The sequence below is a fragment of the Acomys minous genome (genome assembly GCF_964271855.1).
Source record: "Acomys minous genome assembly, chromosome: 14".
Taxonomy (NCBI): Eukaryota; Metazoa; Chordata; class Mammalia; order Rodentia; family Muridae; genus Acomys; species Acomys minous.
In genome coordinates this window covers 54,376,661-54,391,776 of record NC_140496.1, presented here as the reverse complement: position 1 = coordinate 54,391,776, position 15,116 = coordinate 54,376,661, and the positions used below count along the sequence as shown (strand labels likewise).

Sequence of the window (15,116 nt, the reverse complement as noted above, 5' to 3'; positions counted from 1 at the left end):
GGGCATGTGGCCTGCGCTTAAGTGTGGTTTGCATACCCAGTGAAAGTCCATTGGCGAAAACTAATTTCCTTTGCACGCATAGCTTCTGGGTTAAGGATGAGTATGTGTCTACTTCCCTTCTCAGTGCTGGGACCCCCTCTAGCTTACACCTGTGCAGGCCCTGTGCATGTAGCCATCCTTCATCCCAGAGTTCATATGAATATGTACATCATCACTTGTTTCCTTGGCGTCCTCCACCCCCTCTGCCTCTATAGTCTTTCCACTTCCTCATCCACAGGGTTCTCTGAGCCCTAAGGGAAGGGATGAAGACATTCCATTTAGGATTAAATATTCCAGAGTCTCTCACTCTCTGCACACTGTCCAGTCGTGGGCCTTTGTGTTTGTTCCCATCTGTGGCAGGAGAAAGCTGCTCTGATGATGGCTGAGCAGGACACGGGTCCAAGAATCTAGCAGAATGCCATTAGTAGTCACTTCAGTGCTATGTTCCTCTAGCAGACAGTAGTATTTGCATTTCCCCTGGCTCCATGGCTTATCTAGTGTCAGGTAATGGCCATCCAGGAAGCACTGGGCATGAGTTCTGGCTCATGGGGTAGGCCTCGATTCCTGAGGTTTTCCCGTGCATTCACATTATGGAAGGGGAGAAGCAACTTCTCCCATCTCCACAAGCCTGCCGTGCCCACCCCAACCCCAAATTGACATAAATCCATGCAATTATCAAGCTATTCACCATTTCTTACTAAGTATAGTATCCATAAAGCCTCTGGATTGATCCTCAAACCTGCACAAACCAGGCAGGGGGACATGGAGGCCTACCAGTCAGAAAGCCAACACCAGCTTTAGCTACACAAGTTTTGAGACTAGCCTGGGCTACATGTCACCCTGCTTACTTTTCTTTTTGTTTTCTTTTTAAAATTGGGACATCATTTGAGGTGCCCCCTGTTGAAAGGTGGACAGGGTTTAAGTGGAGTTCAGGCCAGTTTAAAAAGCACTCTACCTGGGGATTACTGTCTCAAACAAAAAAGTCAGAAATAACTCAAGAGGAAGTGAGACTATGTGGCGGGCTTGTGTTTTTATGAACATTACACTCAGAGATTGTCCCCAAAAGTTGTATCTAAATTTCCCAGCGGGCCTGGAAAACCAGGCTTGCGCATGCCGGCGGGAAGGGACTCGCCTCACCGCGCTGGGCCACCAGGGGGCACCAGGCAAGCGACTACTAAAGCGGCGCGATGGCTGCTGCACGGTTGCTCCTGCGCCTGTCCGGGCGCTTGGAGTCGGTGAGCTTCACACAGAGTGTTTGTGGCCTCCTGGGCGCCGAGCAGGGACTTGGGCCGTGGTATGCGCATTGCAGGTTCGAGCGAGGACAGCTTGTCCTCGCCAGCAGTTCATTCCCTGGCGCCTCGGAGAGGCTTCCGATCCAGGTTGGGACAGGGAACCAGCAGGGAAGAGTGATGGCGGCTTGGGGGCTGGGCTGGCGGCAACAGGACAACTCCAGCCGTGGGCGCCCCTAATTTCTTCAAGTCCCACCCTGCTTCCGAAGTCTTAGCTCAGTCAACCCCCTCTTGTCAGAGACCCCCATTCTGCCCTTTTGCGGCTCTGGACCAGCAGCGTGGGGTCTCCGGGACTGAGCTGCTCACAAATCGAAGTGTGGATCTGAGTGTGGCAGTCATTCTTCAGTCCAGTGACCAGACTGTCTTGTTGACCCGAAGGACATGCACTCTCCGCACTTACCCCAACGTCTGGGTCCCTCCAGGTGAGCACGTAGGAACAGGAGCTATGGAAAACACCTGCCCTTTTCCCCGCCACATTGCTATCGGGTAGTCCCCTACAGTGGTGGCCCAAGGTCTGTGTGTACCCAACAAACAACTCCCTCTCCCCACTGAAAGATGGGGTCCCTGGTTGAAGACGACCACCATTCACTAATTGGGCCCACTCTTCTTGCAGGTGGGCACATGGAACTTGATGAGGAGGTACCAGGCTGCCGACCTATGAGTGGAGTCCCCCTGGGTGTGGGCTAAGGGAGGGACAAGGAAAAGGACATGGTAGGCTTGAGCTCTGGATAATCTGACCTGTTCCCCTTGGCTCACAGATACTGGAGTGTGGGCTTCGAGAGCTGAGGGAAGAGTGTGGATTGCAGCTGGCCCAGAACCAGTTCTCCTGTGTCCTTCTGGGGTTATGGGAGGTGAGAAAGAATGACCCCCTGAAGTCCAGGTGACTAATCCTTGTCTGACTTTGGCACTGGGGAAGAGTGTAGATGGATTGGAGTCCCCAGAGCACAGCCCTCACCCATGCCCCCCTTACCTGTCACCTACCACCCACACCTTAGGCTTGGGGCCAGCATTTTGTCTCCCTAAGCTCTATTTCCAAAGTCTCTAAGACAGAAAGTCTCCCTCTCTCAATGTGCTAAATCGGTTTTGCCTTTTCTTAGGCTGCCTACCCTCCTAGGCTGAGCTGGGGTCCCCCCAAATACCATCACCTCATTCTCTATGTCCTTGTGATCTCCCAGGAGTCACAGCAGCAGCTCCAGGTAGGTGTGGCAGGCAAGGAAGATGGGAGATGGGACCTGGTTGTGACTGTGAATAGGACAAGGGGAGCTTCAAGCTGCCCCTGCCCCCCACCACCCGTCTGTCTCCTCTGCACCTGTGAGCTCCTAAAGATCAACATGTCTTAACCCCAGGCCAGGATCCAAATAAACCCAAATGAGGTGAGCGCCTTTATGTGGCTGGGACCAGATGTAGCAGCAGCGGCTGCAGCCGCCACAGAAGAGGGGACAAAGACACCCACGTTTCTCTCCCAGGACCTACCACCCTCTCTCTGGTAAGAACCTCTACTTTAGCTATCAGCATACAACAACATACATGTACATGCATACATGGAAGGGTGCATTTTGCATGTTGTTGAAGAAATTTAGGGTGTGAGTCAGCCTACTGATAATTAAAAGACCAAAGACCACCTGAGATCAAAGACTCCAAATGGGAAGGACTCATGCTCCAACTAGCTAGCACTGAAGATCTAGGTTTGAGCCCTACTCTCCCACCAGAGAAAGTCACTTAAACCTCCTCGAATGTGTTTCCTTCCTGTTAAGTGAAGTTAACACTCCCTTGCCTTCTGCAATGGTCTGGAGGATTAAATGGCTCAGTATACTGAAGTTCATTGTAAGCTACCAGGCACAACCTAGATGGAAACTGTCCTAATCCAGTGCAACCGAACTGAAAGATGATGGAGAAACCCGGGCCCTGGCCCTGCCTCTGTCCACACTCGTGCGGGCAACCCCACCCACCGCAGAGGACAAAGAAAGGGTCAGTGATGGAACCAAGTTTGCTCTCAGGCTTTGGCTGCAACATCTGGGCAGATGAAGGTAAGGGATGACCTGAGGGTACCACATCCTTGTCGGCAGATGAAGGTAAGGGATGACCTGAGGGTACCACATCATTGGGTTGGGATGGATTGGTGTTCTTATGGACATCAAGAAGACAAAGGGAGAGAGAACAACAGGCTTTTGGATATGCTTGTGTGAATGCCCTCACTCCCTCCCAGGTAAAAAGTGAAGTTCACATGGATCCTGGACCAGCAAAGGAAGGATGGCAGCCTGTGAGATGGTAGAAAGACTGGCAGAGACCTGAGTTCAATACCTGGGATCTCCTTCAAGATGGAAGGAGAGGTCCTACTCCATAAAGCTCGCCTCTGACTCCCACATGCAAAACCATGACACAGATGCCCACATACACAGCAATAAAAAATTTTAAAACGAGTTTTGAAAGTGTAAGGATGGAACATGGACCCTCTTCCCCACAGATCAAGGGTCTGGAAATCTAAGTACAAAAATCTCCTCCCCTCCATGACGCTCACAGAACATTCACAACCTTTATTGTAGGTGAGAACTCTGGGAACAAAAAGTAAAAATCACATCATAGGGCCTTGGCCCTGAAGGGGCCTGAGTATTGGGAAGGAGAGCACAGAGCCCCTAGTCCCACAGAAGGTGCAGAATGATCTAGGCCTCAACATAGGTCACTAGAAGCTTAGGCCCTTGGCTGTTTAGCATAAGAATATTGTGAACTTAAATACATAAATAGAGAGACCCAGGGAGCTGACAGGCCAGGCCCCGCCCCCAAGCCCCTGGGACTCACAACTAAGGCCTTGTTTCCTCAAGTCACACTGGGAAGTAAAAGGCAGGGGAAGTCATCTTTGGAAAATCTGGGGGTTTTCTTAGTTATGTACAAAAAAAGAAAACTGCAACCCAAAATAGAGTTCTCTGTCCATCTCTGAAACTCCAAGTCTCAGATCTGCCACCTGGCTGTGTGGCCACAGAGAATGGAACGGACATAAAAGAACTGGCATTTGGGTTTGGGAAGGGAAAGTGTCCTTTCCCCAAGAGGCTGTAGATCTGGTCCAGGCTGAGGACCACTTCCTTCCCTCAAGTCCTATCCTTCCCTCTGCCTCCCACTGCCTAGGTTACCAAACCCAAAGGAATGTGCCACCATCAAGAACGCTTCCAAAAACAGACCCCAGCATCCTTTTTAAAAAGGTTAAATGTTAACCCTTTGAGTACTGGCCTTGTTAGGCAGAGATAAGGCCAAAAGCAGGTATCCATGGAGGTCTGGCCTGGCCTTTAGCCAAAGACCCCTGGAGGGATCAGGGCAGCCAGGGTTGGGAACCCACAGCATATCTGCTCAGTGCTGGGGGCCAGTGAAGATTTCAGAATCCCGATAGCTCAGTCCAAGGAAATGACATCTGACCGACAGCCACTCAAGGAGGGACCTGAAGGCAGAGGTCCTCCATGCCCTTCCCTCAAGGAACTCCCAGGAGCCACAATACTGCTGACACGACCAGGAGGGGGCGCCGGAGTGGAACTGCTGCGGTGGGAGCTCCCCAAGGTCTGGGCCAGGGGGCCCAGGAAGTGGGAAGGGGTTCCTCGGTACTGGAAGAAGTGACCAAGGGTGTCCTGTTCGTCTAGTGAAGTGATGACAGAAGGACCGTAGTGCTAGAGGAATGAAGGAGACAGTTTAAGCTTCTATCCTGACTCACCACCCCCAATACTCATCTGTGAACTGTGTCCTGGGGTATGGACCCCCAAGGCATTCTTAAGAGGAAAAGCAGGGGGCCTCCCTGCCTCTGCCCTACTGCCCCTGGCCCCTCCTCTGTGTCTTGGCCTTGAGACAGGCAATAAGGAGCTAGGAAGGCACAGGTGTGAACGTAAAGTGCCAGTGAGGATAAAGGAGGATAAGCTGCCACATTCTCCCCTCTCGGAAAAGTATTTTTAAATCCTTAGGGAACTTGGGCAGGGGAAGAGAGAAAGGACTCATCTGAGAGCTTGGATCTTCCTAGATGTGACTACTTACCTGACTCTCAGTCTGAAGGAAAGAAAATAAATCTAGACCTGGTAGGAAAAGAAAAAGAAAAATCAACCCCCCCTGACCCCTTCACCACACGTAAAAAAAAAATCTCCCACCCCGCCCCCCACTCCCCATCCCTTTCCCCCTGCCCATCCCTAGGGAAATAGTTCTGGAGAGGGTATGGCAGGGCAGGACCTCACCCCCGCCTTTAGGGTCAGTGTTATACCTTGGATGTCAGCCCCCAGTGGAAAGGCAGGTGGGTACTCATGTAGTGGGAGACTAGACAGAAAGTCACTGCCCAGGGTGCCCACTGCAGGGCTCCGTAGCACCGAGGATGGCTGGTGACCGGATGTCAGGACTCTGGGAGTAGATAGAAGAAGCTGGAGAAACTAGCCAAGGAGAGACACCCTTGCCAGCTCAGTTGCCAAAGGTCCCGTTCCTTCCACCCTTCCCTGTCCTACGGCTTGCCCTGTGATGGATCAGAAGGCACTTGTGACATCTGTCCCCTCTGCTACAGACGCAGCCTTCCTCATACCCTTTGCTTCCAGAAAGGGCTGGAATGGCCACTGAGGTGACAGGGCAGTGCTTCTTGGTGGGAGGTACATCTTCCTCATCGGATGAGCTTTCGAGTGTCAAGTCGATGACTTCAACCTTCTTCTTTTGCTCTGATGCATTTCCGTCCTGGACTGGGCTATACTGGAGGCCTGTGGGTGGTTAAGAAGGCTGTCTCAGAAAAAGAGCCATTCACGATTTAGCTCAATTGGGGAGCAGGGGGTCACTCACCATCCAGCCCATACCCTGGCGGGGGGCAAACCTCAGATGCCTCCTTCTTGGGTTTCATTGGACACCAGGATCCATCCTCCATGAACTGGATCTCATCACAATCCGAGCAGGAGTTAAGAATTTCCATGAATAAACTAGGGGAGGAGGACATGGGGACTCATGAGGCTGGGCGATGGCTCCGAGACTCACATCCTGCACCTTAGTCACCTCATCTGTATCACACACCCTACCGGACCTCTCTGAGTTGTTGCTGGGACTGTAGCTCAACAATGGAGTACCTGCTTAGCACACAGGCCCCGAGTTTGGTCTCCAGCATTGTGGGGGAGGATATAAAAGAGCTTCACAAATTTTAGGTCCAGCATTAAACCTTCTTAAAAGACACTGTGGGAGCCCTAATGGAGGCTGTGGAAGGGGGTAAAGGCCACTTAGGACCAAGAAAACTATTTGCTTATGTGGGGGGAGGGGGGAAAGACTAGCTATATAAGTACACCCAGGACCTCAAAAAACAAAACAAACACAACAAACAAAAGAACAAAAGAAATCTTACCCACCGGGCATGGTGGCAAACGCCTTTAATCCCAGCACAAGGGAGGCAGAGGCAGGTGGATCACTGTGAGTTTGAGGCCAGCCTGGTCTACAAAGTGAGTCCAGGACAGCCATGGCTATACAGAGAAACCCTGTCTCAAAAAAAAAAAAAAAAAAAAAAAAGAAACCTTACTGTGCCTTTGTAATAGTAAAAATGAAAAGAAGTTCAGGTAGTTGTCATCAGCAATATATTGGAGCAATTCAATGCATGCTCTGCCACTTACGAATGTGACCTTCAGCCAAGGTCTCTTTCCTCATCTGTAATGATGGCACCTATGTCATGGGGGTACTACGAGGACTCAATGAGACAATGCGTGCACAGTGCTGAGGTCCTTAACGTCACACACATGGTGGATGGCTAAAGGAGACGTAGAGGGTGATACCTGGGATTCATGAGAAGTAAGCCATAACGCGGGGGAGAGGAGCTGAAGAGCCCTACCCATCAATAATAAGAGACTCATAGGGAGCCTTCTTGTCACACACAGGGCATGTCCACGTTGGCTTCTTCTCATTCATCTGTAGATAAAGGGCAGCATCGAAGCTCTGCAGGTGGGCACAGGTGAGGGCGCGGCATGGGACGGTCAGGCGCATCTTCCCTAGCTGACGAGAGGAGAGTTCACTCTAGAAAACCTCGCTCTAGTACCCTTAGGAACCCTCTTCAGAATTTAGCCCTCCCGGCTCCTACCTCCCCTTGTACCCACCGGGCACATGAGTGACACCCGGAGACTTGTAGTAGCCACCTCACTGTCAGGGTCAGCCGTCAATTTCTCCTTGACTGAAACAAGAGTGAGACCAGAGCCTTGGGGTCAGTGAGGCTGGAAGCAGCCTGGCAGCGGACAGCCCCAGCTGACAGGCAGCTGAGGAGAGTCTCTGGGGGCTGACGGCGTGAATCTGGATCAAGAAGGCTAAGTATGGAGAACAGATGTCTCCATCCCTGAAGGTGTTAAACGCTGCGGGGTGAGGCCTGGGCTACATGAGGGGCGATCTCCATGAGAGGGAAGCATCACATGAGGAGGGTGATTAGACCGAATCAACTTTAGGGCTTTTCAGTACTGAGAACTCGGTATTAGTAGGGGTGGGGCCCTTGTAGGACTAGGAAGAGTAAAGCTATTCTCACTCTGTGAGGACCTAACTCCTCAACCACAGAGACTGAGGCATCCAGGGGGAGTGGGGAGGGCAGGAAGCCGTGTGGATAAAGCCTGAAGGGCAGAAGGAAGCCCTGAGCGCAAAGTGGAAGGAGCAAAAAGCCTATTTGTTACTCACTCAGTGCCCGGGAATGGTCTGGGTTCCGGATACCCTTTGCTCTGAGTTTTTGTAGAAGGGTCCCCGCAGTCAACTGCCTCACCAGGTACACAGACAAGGAGTAATTCTACTTGGGGAAGGGGGAGAGAGTTAGCTTCTGGTCCCCACACCTCCCCTTTCCCTGCGTACTCTGTCCCACAGAGACCAGAGACAGAGGAACTAGAAGTGTGCCCCCCTCCCACCCCCGTGGCCTGTGCACTGCTCAGCTGCAGCTATGCTCACCCGCCCAAACTCGGATGACCAGTTCACCACCACGGTGTTAGGAACGGTGGCCGAGAGCCGAGCCAGCGGCGTGATGTTGATGGGACGGCTGGGCCTCTTGGGCTCAGCTCCATTCTTGGTTGGGGGGAGGTAGCCCTGAGGAAGCGAGGGATCTGTTAGTGGAGGCAGAACACCTGGAAGGGGTTCAACTCTAACAACAGAAATCCTGTCTCAGATTACCCCCTGGAGCGAGGCCAGCTCACTCATGAGGGAAGGAACAGGGGTCCGGTGCAAAACAAGAGCCTGCACAGGGAGGGCCATGTGAGGGGTTCACTTCGGGGGGTAATAGGGGGAGCTTATTTATGCACCAAAAACTAGAAACCGAGCCACTGGGTCCCAGGGAACAATGGACACGTCTTGTCTTCCACTTTCATCTGATAGCGTATCCTTTTAGAAGTCTTTTCTAAACCTTTGTATTAAACTAGTGTCCATCTCTGTGTTCTGACAAAAATTATTCAGCCCTGTTTTATTTTACTTACTTTTTTTTTTTTTTACAAATTCTTTGAGAATTTCATACAATGTGTTTTGATCCTGTTCATCCCCATCCTCATTTCTTCCCAGAACCTCCCCGACTTTCTACTCAACAAACTTTGAGCAGCTCCCCCCACCCCACTCATCTCTTTTAAGGTATCAGCAGTTTCTGTTGTCCATATTCTCTTAGACGTGCAGCCTTCCACAGGAGCACGGTCCACCTACTAGTCAGCCCTATTTTAATACTCTCTATATTGACTCCATCAATAAACTATACAAATATTACATGGCAGGCACTGTCCTATTCTTTTTAAAGATCTATTTATTATGTATACAGTGATCTGCCTGCATATATGCCTGGACGCCAGAAGAGGGCACTAGATCTCATTATAGATGGTAGTGAACCACCATGTGGTTGCTGGGAATTGACCTTTGGAAGAAGAAATAGTGCTCTTTACCTCCAACCCCTCAGCTGTCTTGTCTTTTCTTTTCTTTCTTTCTTTCTTTCTTTCTTTCTTTCTTTCTTTCTTTCTTTCTTTCTTTTTATTTTTTTATTTTTCGAGACGGGGTTTCTCTGCGTAGCCTTGACTGTCCTGGACTCACTTTGTAGTCCAGGCTGGCCTCGAACTCACAGTGATCCACCTGCCTCTGCCTCCCGAGTGCTGGGATTAAAGGCGTGCGCCACCACGCTCAAGCTGTCTTTTCAAGAAGACAGCTCAAGCTGTCTTTTCAAGAAGAGGTTTTTGACTTAATATTCATTGCCAAAGGGGACGAATCTTTACCTACCGGCAGGGGGCAGAGTTTCCCATTAACCTTGACAAAGAGGTTAGGGGGGAAATAGTCCTCCTGGGGGCAGCTAGTCTCACAGAGACAGAACCTGGTGAGAAAGGACAGGATGAATGACTAAATGGCAGCTTTCTGAGGTGACTCTAGCACTGAAGTGGGGAACTCCAGAAAAACTAAAATCAGTCATAGATATTTGTAGCCATTAGCACCCAGAAGAGTCAAAAGGCCAGCGTGGGCTGGGGCTGTGGAGATGTCATACTCACCCACCCTCTATAAGCGACAACTCACCTCAGCTGCACTTGTATGGTGTAATCGCACTTGGCTCCTGGCAAAACCTCCCTGCAACAAGGAAGAGAAACAGAAACGTCAGTTCGGAAGGTGAACAGAAGGCTGTCCCGGGGCGCAGAGAGGAGACATGCAAAAGACCGAGACAAAGCAGAACAGTGAGGAAAGTCTCTAGGGACAAGGCAGGTGAGGAGAGGTGTACCTGGATGTGAGAATCTGCTGCACCTGCTGCGGAGTGAGCGCAAAGGTAAAGTGCGCTTCCTCAAACCTCTGGCTGGATGTGGATGCTAGGACGACGCAAAGGCACAGTTACTCCCAAGCCCACGCCGCTGGCCCGAGAAGCTGCTTGCTCCCATCCCATATTGCTGATCCCCCGAGACTAAAATCTAAAGGGAACAATTCCAGCCTGAACCAGAACCCAGAAAGCCTTGGGGGACCACAGTCAGCCATACCGAGGGTGGTGGGCCGGATGAGCTCCCCATAGACTTCGTAGAAGGCCAGTGGTTTCATGGTGACGTCAGGGTGCACGGGCTGGGGCAGAGGAGGGCGCATGTCCGCCTCACGCTTAGGGCCCAGCAAGGTGCCAGGGGTTAGAAGAGTGGGAGGAATGGGCGCTAGGGGGCCAGGGGAGCCTACAGGAGAGGTGCCAGGGGGCAAAGACAGCAGGGAAAGATCAGAGGGCCCCAGGGTCTTCCGGGGAAAGCGCCGGCGGTACAGTTCTTTGATCTTCATCTGGACACTGGGGGCACAGCTAGACTTGAGGAGGTGCAGGGCCTTGGCCAGGAGCTCGTGTTTCCGTCCACTCTTGTTCCGGCCAGCGAAGCCAAGGAGCACCTGGAGCTCAGACACTCGGAAACTCATCACCATGTGCTGGAGAGAAGAGCGCAGAAACGATCCGGCTTGGCAAAGGCCTGTCCTGCTGATGGCATGGATGCTGAGCCCCTCCCCTCCACCCGCAGTGTTGAAAGATGCTCTAAAAGTGCACACTACCTCCGAGTCGCTGACCTGACTAGCTCAACGAATGGGCAGGGACCCCTACCTCCAGCCTTTCCCTAATCCTGATACTCCCTTAAGCTGATTATCAGCTCCCAGAGCTCAGACTCTCAGGGCATTCCGAGCCCCCTGGGGAATAGATAAGAAAGGAGGAGGAGGAGAAGGATTCGGGGCAGACAGCCCTAGAAGGAAAACCCAGGTGGCAAGAGGATTTTATCCCCCCTCCCCCAGGTACCCCTCCCAATCACCTTAATCCATCGCTCTGCTCCCCAAATCTCTGAATTGAAACTTTCATGGTTAGGGATTTTAGGTCAGAGCTCAACACTATCATCATCATCTTCATCATCCCCACCCCTTCTGACATTATTTACACACTCATACTCCTAAAGCCCTGTTTTACTAGAAGGAAGCTACCAAAACTTGTGGGGGGGGGGGAGGAGAGTGACTCCACAAGTCTATGTAATTGGGCTGATTTATTCCATTTGTGGGGAACTAACACCTCACTTCTCTCCTTCATACATGGTATGCAGGCCCACCAGGGTGGAAACCAGGGCAAGGTTCTCAACAGAGACCCCAGGGGAATGAAAATGGGGGGGGGGGGTCCATGGACCAGAGCACAGAAGTTAGCTCTTCAAAGGAGCCGGCCCAGTGGCTAGAACTCTAGCTCGTCCAGGACAAGGATGGAACAGCGCCAAAGGATGGGGAAAATGAAGGTCTCAGGTCGTGTGGGATGTCCTCAGATGAAGACTGTGTGGTGGTGGTGGTGGTGGTGGTGTGTTGGGGGGCAAGATCTCTCTCCTTGTGGGGCTCCTTCTATGAATGCCTAGAAGACCCAGTCACGGGCAGGCCATTAGCTCTCCAAGTCCTTTTCTTCTTGGGTTCCTTTTCAGGAATGTGATGAAATCCTTGTCCCTCTACCTTTCCATCCTTAGCTCCTCCTACTTGTTTTTTATTTCTCCATCGGCTCTATAACTTATCTTTCTATCCCATGGTTCACACTTCTCCGCCTCTCCAACGACAGGGCCTCATTAAGACAATTCCTCTCCCTCAGCCTCCAGGATGCTCCTGCCCCAGCTCCTAAGGTGCGCTCCTGTACTGCCCCGCCCCCTGCATCTCAGCCGCCTACTGCCGCTTCCCAAGGCTCAAATGCCAACAGGCGCCCCAAAGCCTCCATCCTAAGCTTCGCGTCCCCCGGAGCATGCCAACATTTGGCCCTCGGATCCCATTCCCTAGGTCTCCCCCTTCCTGCTGCATCTCTTGGCCTGATGGGCTCGCCCCTACGCCTCTACAGCAGCTTTCCCTCGTCTGACTCTACCTGGCAACTACCTACTACTAAAAGAGGCTACGGCCCGCGTCCCCGCCCCCTGTGCCTCGGCCCCCAGCGGCGACAATCCGCCCTCACCCCAACACACACACCACACACACATACACACTCCACCCCACCCCTGCATCTGCCCTGCGGCCCCGCCCCCGGGGCGCCGCCGCAGCCCCTTCTCGCGGGCGCTGCCAGCGCATCCCTGCAGCCAGTGCCTGCCACGTCGCCGGCGCCCACCCTAGCCCGGTCGCCTCCCCGCCTCGGCGCGCAGCCGAGCGAGTCCTGATGGGGCTAGGGGAGGGGGGCCGGTACCTTTAACTCGCCCAGCTCCGCCATCTTGAGACATCGCAGGCGCCCCAGCCCGAGCCGGAGCTCAGGCCCAGGGACCGGCGCAAACTCTCCGCCCCAGCGCCGGCCGCAAAGGCCGCCTGCTCCGCCCCGTCCGGCCCCCTACACCTCCCCTTCCCGGCCCCGCCCGCCGGGCTTCGGACCGCCGCCGGCCTCGCCCCTTCTTCCGCAAGCCCGGCCACCCCTGCAAGTCTCCGGCCAGCCGGTGACACGGTGGCCCCCCGCAGGGAGTGTGCAGCTCAGGGATCGCGGGGCCCGGCGGGTAACGAAGAGGAGGCGGGCCCGGAGGGATGGGCTTTTAGGGAGCCAAGGATACTTGAAAGATGGAGAGAAAGTATCCGGAACTGCCGGAGCCCCGAGAAATGGGGGAGGGGCGGCGAAGTTGGAGCCCTTGTCCTCAGGAGATCTGTGCAAGTTTAGCCAGAGGAACCCCTGAGTTCTGCCAACTCTGGGCGTGACGCGCTCTGGTCCGTTTTGGGGAAGTTGGGGGACTTGTGAACTGTTGGAGACAACTGTTCCCAGTCCTTCATCTCCTCCCCACCCCGAACACACAGCAACTACGAGAGTAGCTCCTGCTAGCGCCGCACGACTCTAGGGTTGACAAGCGACAAAGTTGGGTGCGGGAAACAAGACTTACCTGCAGAGTTGCAGGGGTGGGCCCCAGTGCGGAAAGGGCTCGCGCCGCTCCCGCAGTCCGCTCGGCTGGAGTTCGGTCCGGCAGCTGGAGGCTGCAGCCGCAGCTCCGCCCGGGCCAGAGCTCCGCCCGGCCTAGCCTTGCTGTTGGTGCCGCCCCCTCCCGGGGAAGCCCGCCAGGACCTAAGAGAGGGGAGAGAGGCGGAGCCCAGGAGCCGGGCGGGAGATAATAACTCCTGTGAGAATCTCTGCATTCAAAGTCTCAGTGGCTCTCTGACCCCTTGGGTGAGTGTAAGGGCTGAACTGGGCTGGACGGAGAATCTGTTGGTTCTCTGATGAGATCTCCATCTGTCTGGGGAAAAACCTGGGCCACAAATGGAAAATAGAGCAACCCAAAGCCTACAGATGGCCCTCTATCCGCACTCCAATCCAAATACGCTCACAATAACTAGGGATCCTAGTCTTCCTATCGTTCAAAATGAAAACGTACAGAGGAGACACTTCTGCTCCGCTCAGAAATGCCTGCTCCCCATCCAAAGCTTTGGACCCTCCAGAGGGCCTTGTCTCAACCCAAGCTGGCCACTCATTTGCAGACTTGAGTGATTCACTTCCGCTCTATGAGGATATCCACTTTAGAGCACTGTGCCTCATACTAGTTATTGTAAAGGCTCCACGTTATGGTTGTCTGGGGCCTCAGGGATAGTGTCATTTGTCCAGTAAATGTTTGAAAAGGGGGGGGGGGTAAATATTAAAATGCTAATCAGGGATTGATAATGCTGAGGGCTTAAAACTTTTCAAAACCTCAATCTGGCATCAGAGGCAACTTGTTCAACAAACATGCAAAAAAAAAAAAAAAAAAAAAAAAAAAAAAAAAAAGGAAAGCTCTAATAAATGCCAGGAGTGATCCCGTTTAGCTTAAGCCTTCAGTGTAATCGTTTCCATGAGCCCCAACCCAAGCAGTAAGCTTGGTGCTAACAGTATTTTCCTAGGTGCCTGTTAAACTATCCTTGATTACTTCCTGGGTTTGTTCCTAGGGAAATGATCACCCTCGCTAACACTGGGGATGTGGGGGCAGGGTCCTTGCTGCCTGAATGACGGGCCTCTCAAGCTAAATTAGGCTAAGTATTTGGCCATAAGTCCCATATGCTGCCTCCTGCGTCTGAATTGTAATCAGGCCCTGGCGCTGCTTGTCTGTTGCAGGCATTGAACCCCTTACATGTGCCAGGCAGGCAGGAGCAGTGCTATTGAACTGCCAGCATATCCACCTGTGCTCATTGCTGATCCGTATTCTTCTGTTTCTCTCTAAGCTTGATATCCCTGTTTTTTTCCCAAGACATTCTTGTGACGTCAGAACCCAGATTAATAGGTATATAAAAATAAGTATATCAATTTATCACTTATTAAAGATGAAAGAAGCCATGTGTGGTGACACACACCTTTTTTTTTTAACCCAAAATGTGTTTATTGGGGTAGTTTCCCCCTCATCTTGAATCAGGTCTTTTCAGTGCTGCTTCTTCCTGAAGGAGCATCCTTCTGTCATCCTTGCTTTTCCTCCTGTAGTCTGGCAGAGAACAGTGGAGCAGCTGACACACAAGAGGACTGTTTGTGCATGGCTGAAGACCGTGGTGATTTTATAGCAGCCTGGCACTTCACAACCATAAAGTAGGAATTGGGGCTCTGAACCAGATGATTTTTCTTGTGTTTCCTCTTCTCCTCCACGAGATCCTTTTCGAGAGGCATGTTTTCATAGGGAGGTTGTCATCACCTCAAAGGTGACACACTTTTAATAAGGCCCTGAATTCTTTTTTGATGAAACTCAAAAACTCAAAAGGCAATTAAAAAAAAAACAAACCAAACTTTCTAACAATACAATCCAAAGATAAACTAATTTGACACATTCTGGGGAGTGATAATAGGAGAATATTTAAATATTTATTGTCCATAGCTAAGCCATTATATTTTTATTATAAGAACAAAAATTTTCTATGGACATTTAAAAAATTGCCATTCATAAACAACGATGT

The 15,116-nt window shown here is 52.1% G+C and overlaps 2 protein-coding genes and 1 pseudogene across 9 annotated transcripts; 1 reads left to right on the top strand and 2 right to left on the bottom strand.

Moving 5' to 3' along the window:
• Window positions 1-958: 958 nt before the first annotated feature.
• On the top strand, window positions 959-3,712 carry NUDT17 (nudix hydrolase 17). 6 transcript variants are annotated; one of them, XM_084757925.1, is made up of 8 exons: window positions 959-1,418; window positions 1,567-1,750; window positions 1,942-1,967; window positions 2,087-2,179; window positions 2,426-2,524; window positions 2,675-2,814; window positions 3,326-3,400; window positions 3,535-3,712. In XM_084757925.1, the coding sequence occupies exons 1-7, from the start codon at window positions 1,227-1,229 to the stop codon at window positions 3,351-3,353; spliced, it is 762 nt and encodes a 253-aa protein (XP_084614051.1). In that variant the 5' UTR covers window positions 959-1,226; the 3' UTR covers window positions 3,354-3,400; window positions 3,535-3,712. The 6 variants fall into 6 exon arrangements, with proteins under 6 accessions (XP_084614051.1, XP_084614050.1, XP_084614049.1 ...); XM_084757924.1 differs by having other exon boundaries at window positions 960-1,418; window positions 3,326-3,355; XM_084757923.1 differs by having other exon boundaries at window positions 963-1,418; window positions 2,504-2,524; window positions 3,197-3,355.
• A 135-nt stretch (window positions 3,713-3,847) lies between these two features.
• On the bottom strand, window positions 3,848-13,238 carry PIAS3 (protein inhibitor of activated STAT 3). 2 transcript variants are annotated; one of them, XM_084757920.1, is made up of 14 exons: window positions 13,097-13,238; window positions 10,256-10,673; window positions 10,006-10,090; window positions 9,807-9,857; window positions 9,519-9,609; window positions 8,223-8,357; window positions 7,962-8,067; window positions 7,400-7,473; window positions 7,138-7,298; window positions 6,114-6,247; window positions 5,866-6,034; window positions 5,557-5,690; window positions 5,337-5,374; window positions 3,848-4,978 (listed from the first exon to the last, which is right to left on the bottom strand). In XM_084757920.1, exons 2-14 carry the CDS (start codon window positions 10,668-10,670, stop codon window positions 4,709-4,711), a joined length of 1,863 nt encoding a protein of 620 aa, XP_084614046.1. In that variant the 5' UTR covers window positions 10,671-10,673; window positions 13,097-13,238; the 3' UTR covers window positions 3,848-4,708. The 2 variants fall into 2 exon arrangements, with proteins under 2 accessions (XP_084614046.1, XP_084614045.1); XM_084757919.1 differs by lacking the exon at window positions 13,097-13,238 and adding an exon at window positions 12,424-13,038.
• A 97-nt stretch (window positions 13,239-13,335) lies between these two features.
• Window positions 13,336-14,832, bottom strand: LOC311583935 (small ribosomal subunit protein eS27-like; annotated as a pseudogene). Its single transcript has one exon. The product of its transcript is annotated as a small ribosomal subunit protein eS27-like (transcript).
• Window positions 14,833-15,116: the final 284 nt, after the last annotated feature.

Bases quoted from the DNA above. Each gene is read 5' to 3' on its own strand.
- NUDT17 (XM_084757922.1), top strand. From the start codon at position 1,227: ATGGCTGCTGCACGGTTGCTCCTGCGCCTGTCCGGGCGCTTGGAGTCG. The intron at 2,525-2,674 runs GTAGGTGTGGCA...TCTTAACCCCAG, and splicing joins AGTCACAGCAGCAGCTCCAG to GCCAGGATCCAAATAAACCC. The intron at 2,815-3,196 runs GTAAGAACCTCT...GTCCTAATCCAG, and splicing joins GACCTACCACCCTCTCTCTG to TGCAACCGAACTGAAAGATG.
- PIAS3 (XM_084757919.1), bottom strand. From the start codon at position 12,447: ATGGCGGAGCTGGGCGAGTTAAAG. The intron at 8,068-8,222 runs GTGAGCATAGCT...TTCCCCAAGTAG, and splicing joins GGTCATCCGAGTTTGGGCGG to AATTACTCCTTGTCTGTGTA. The intron at 7,474-7,961 runs GTGAGTAACAAA...CTCTTGTTTCAG, and splicing joins AGACCATTCCCGGGCACTGA to TCAAGGAGAAATTGACGGCT.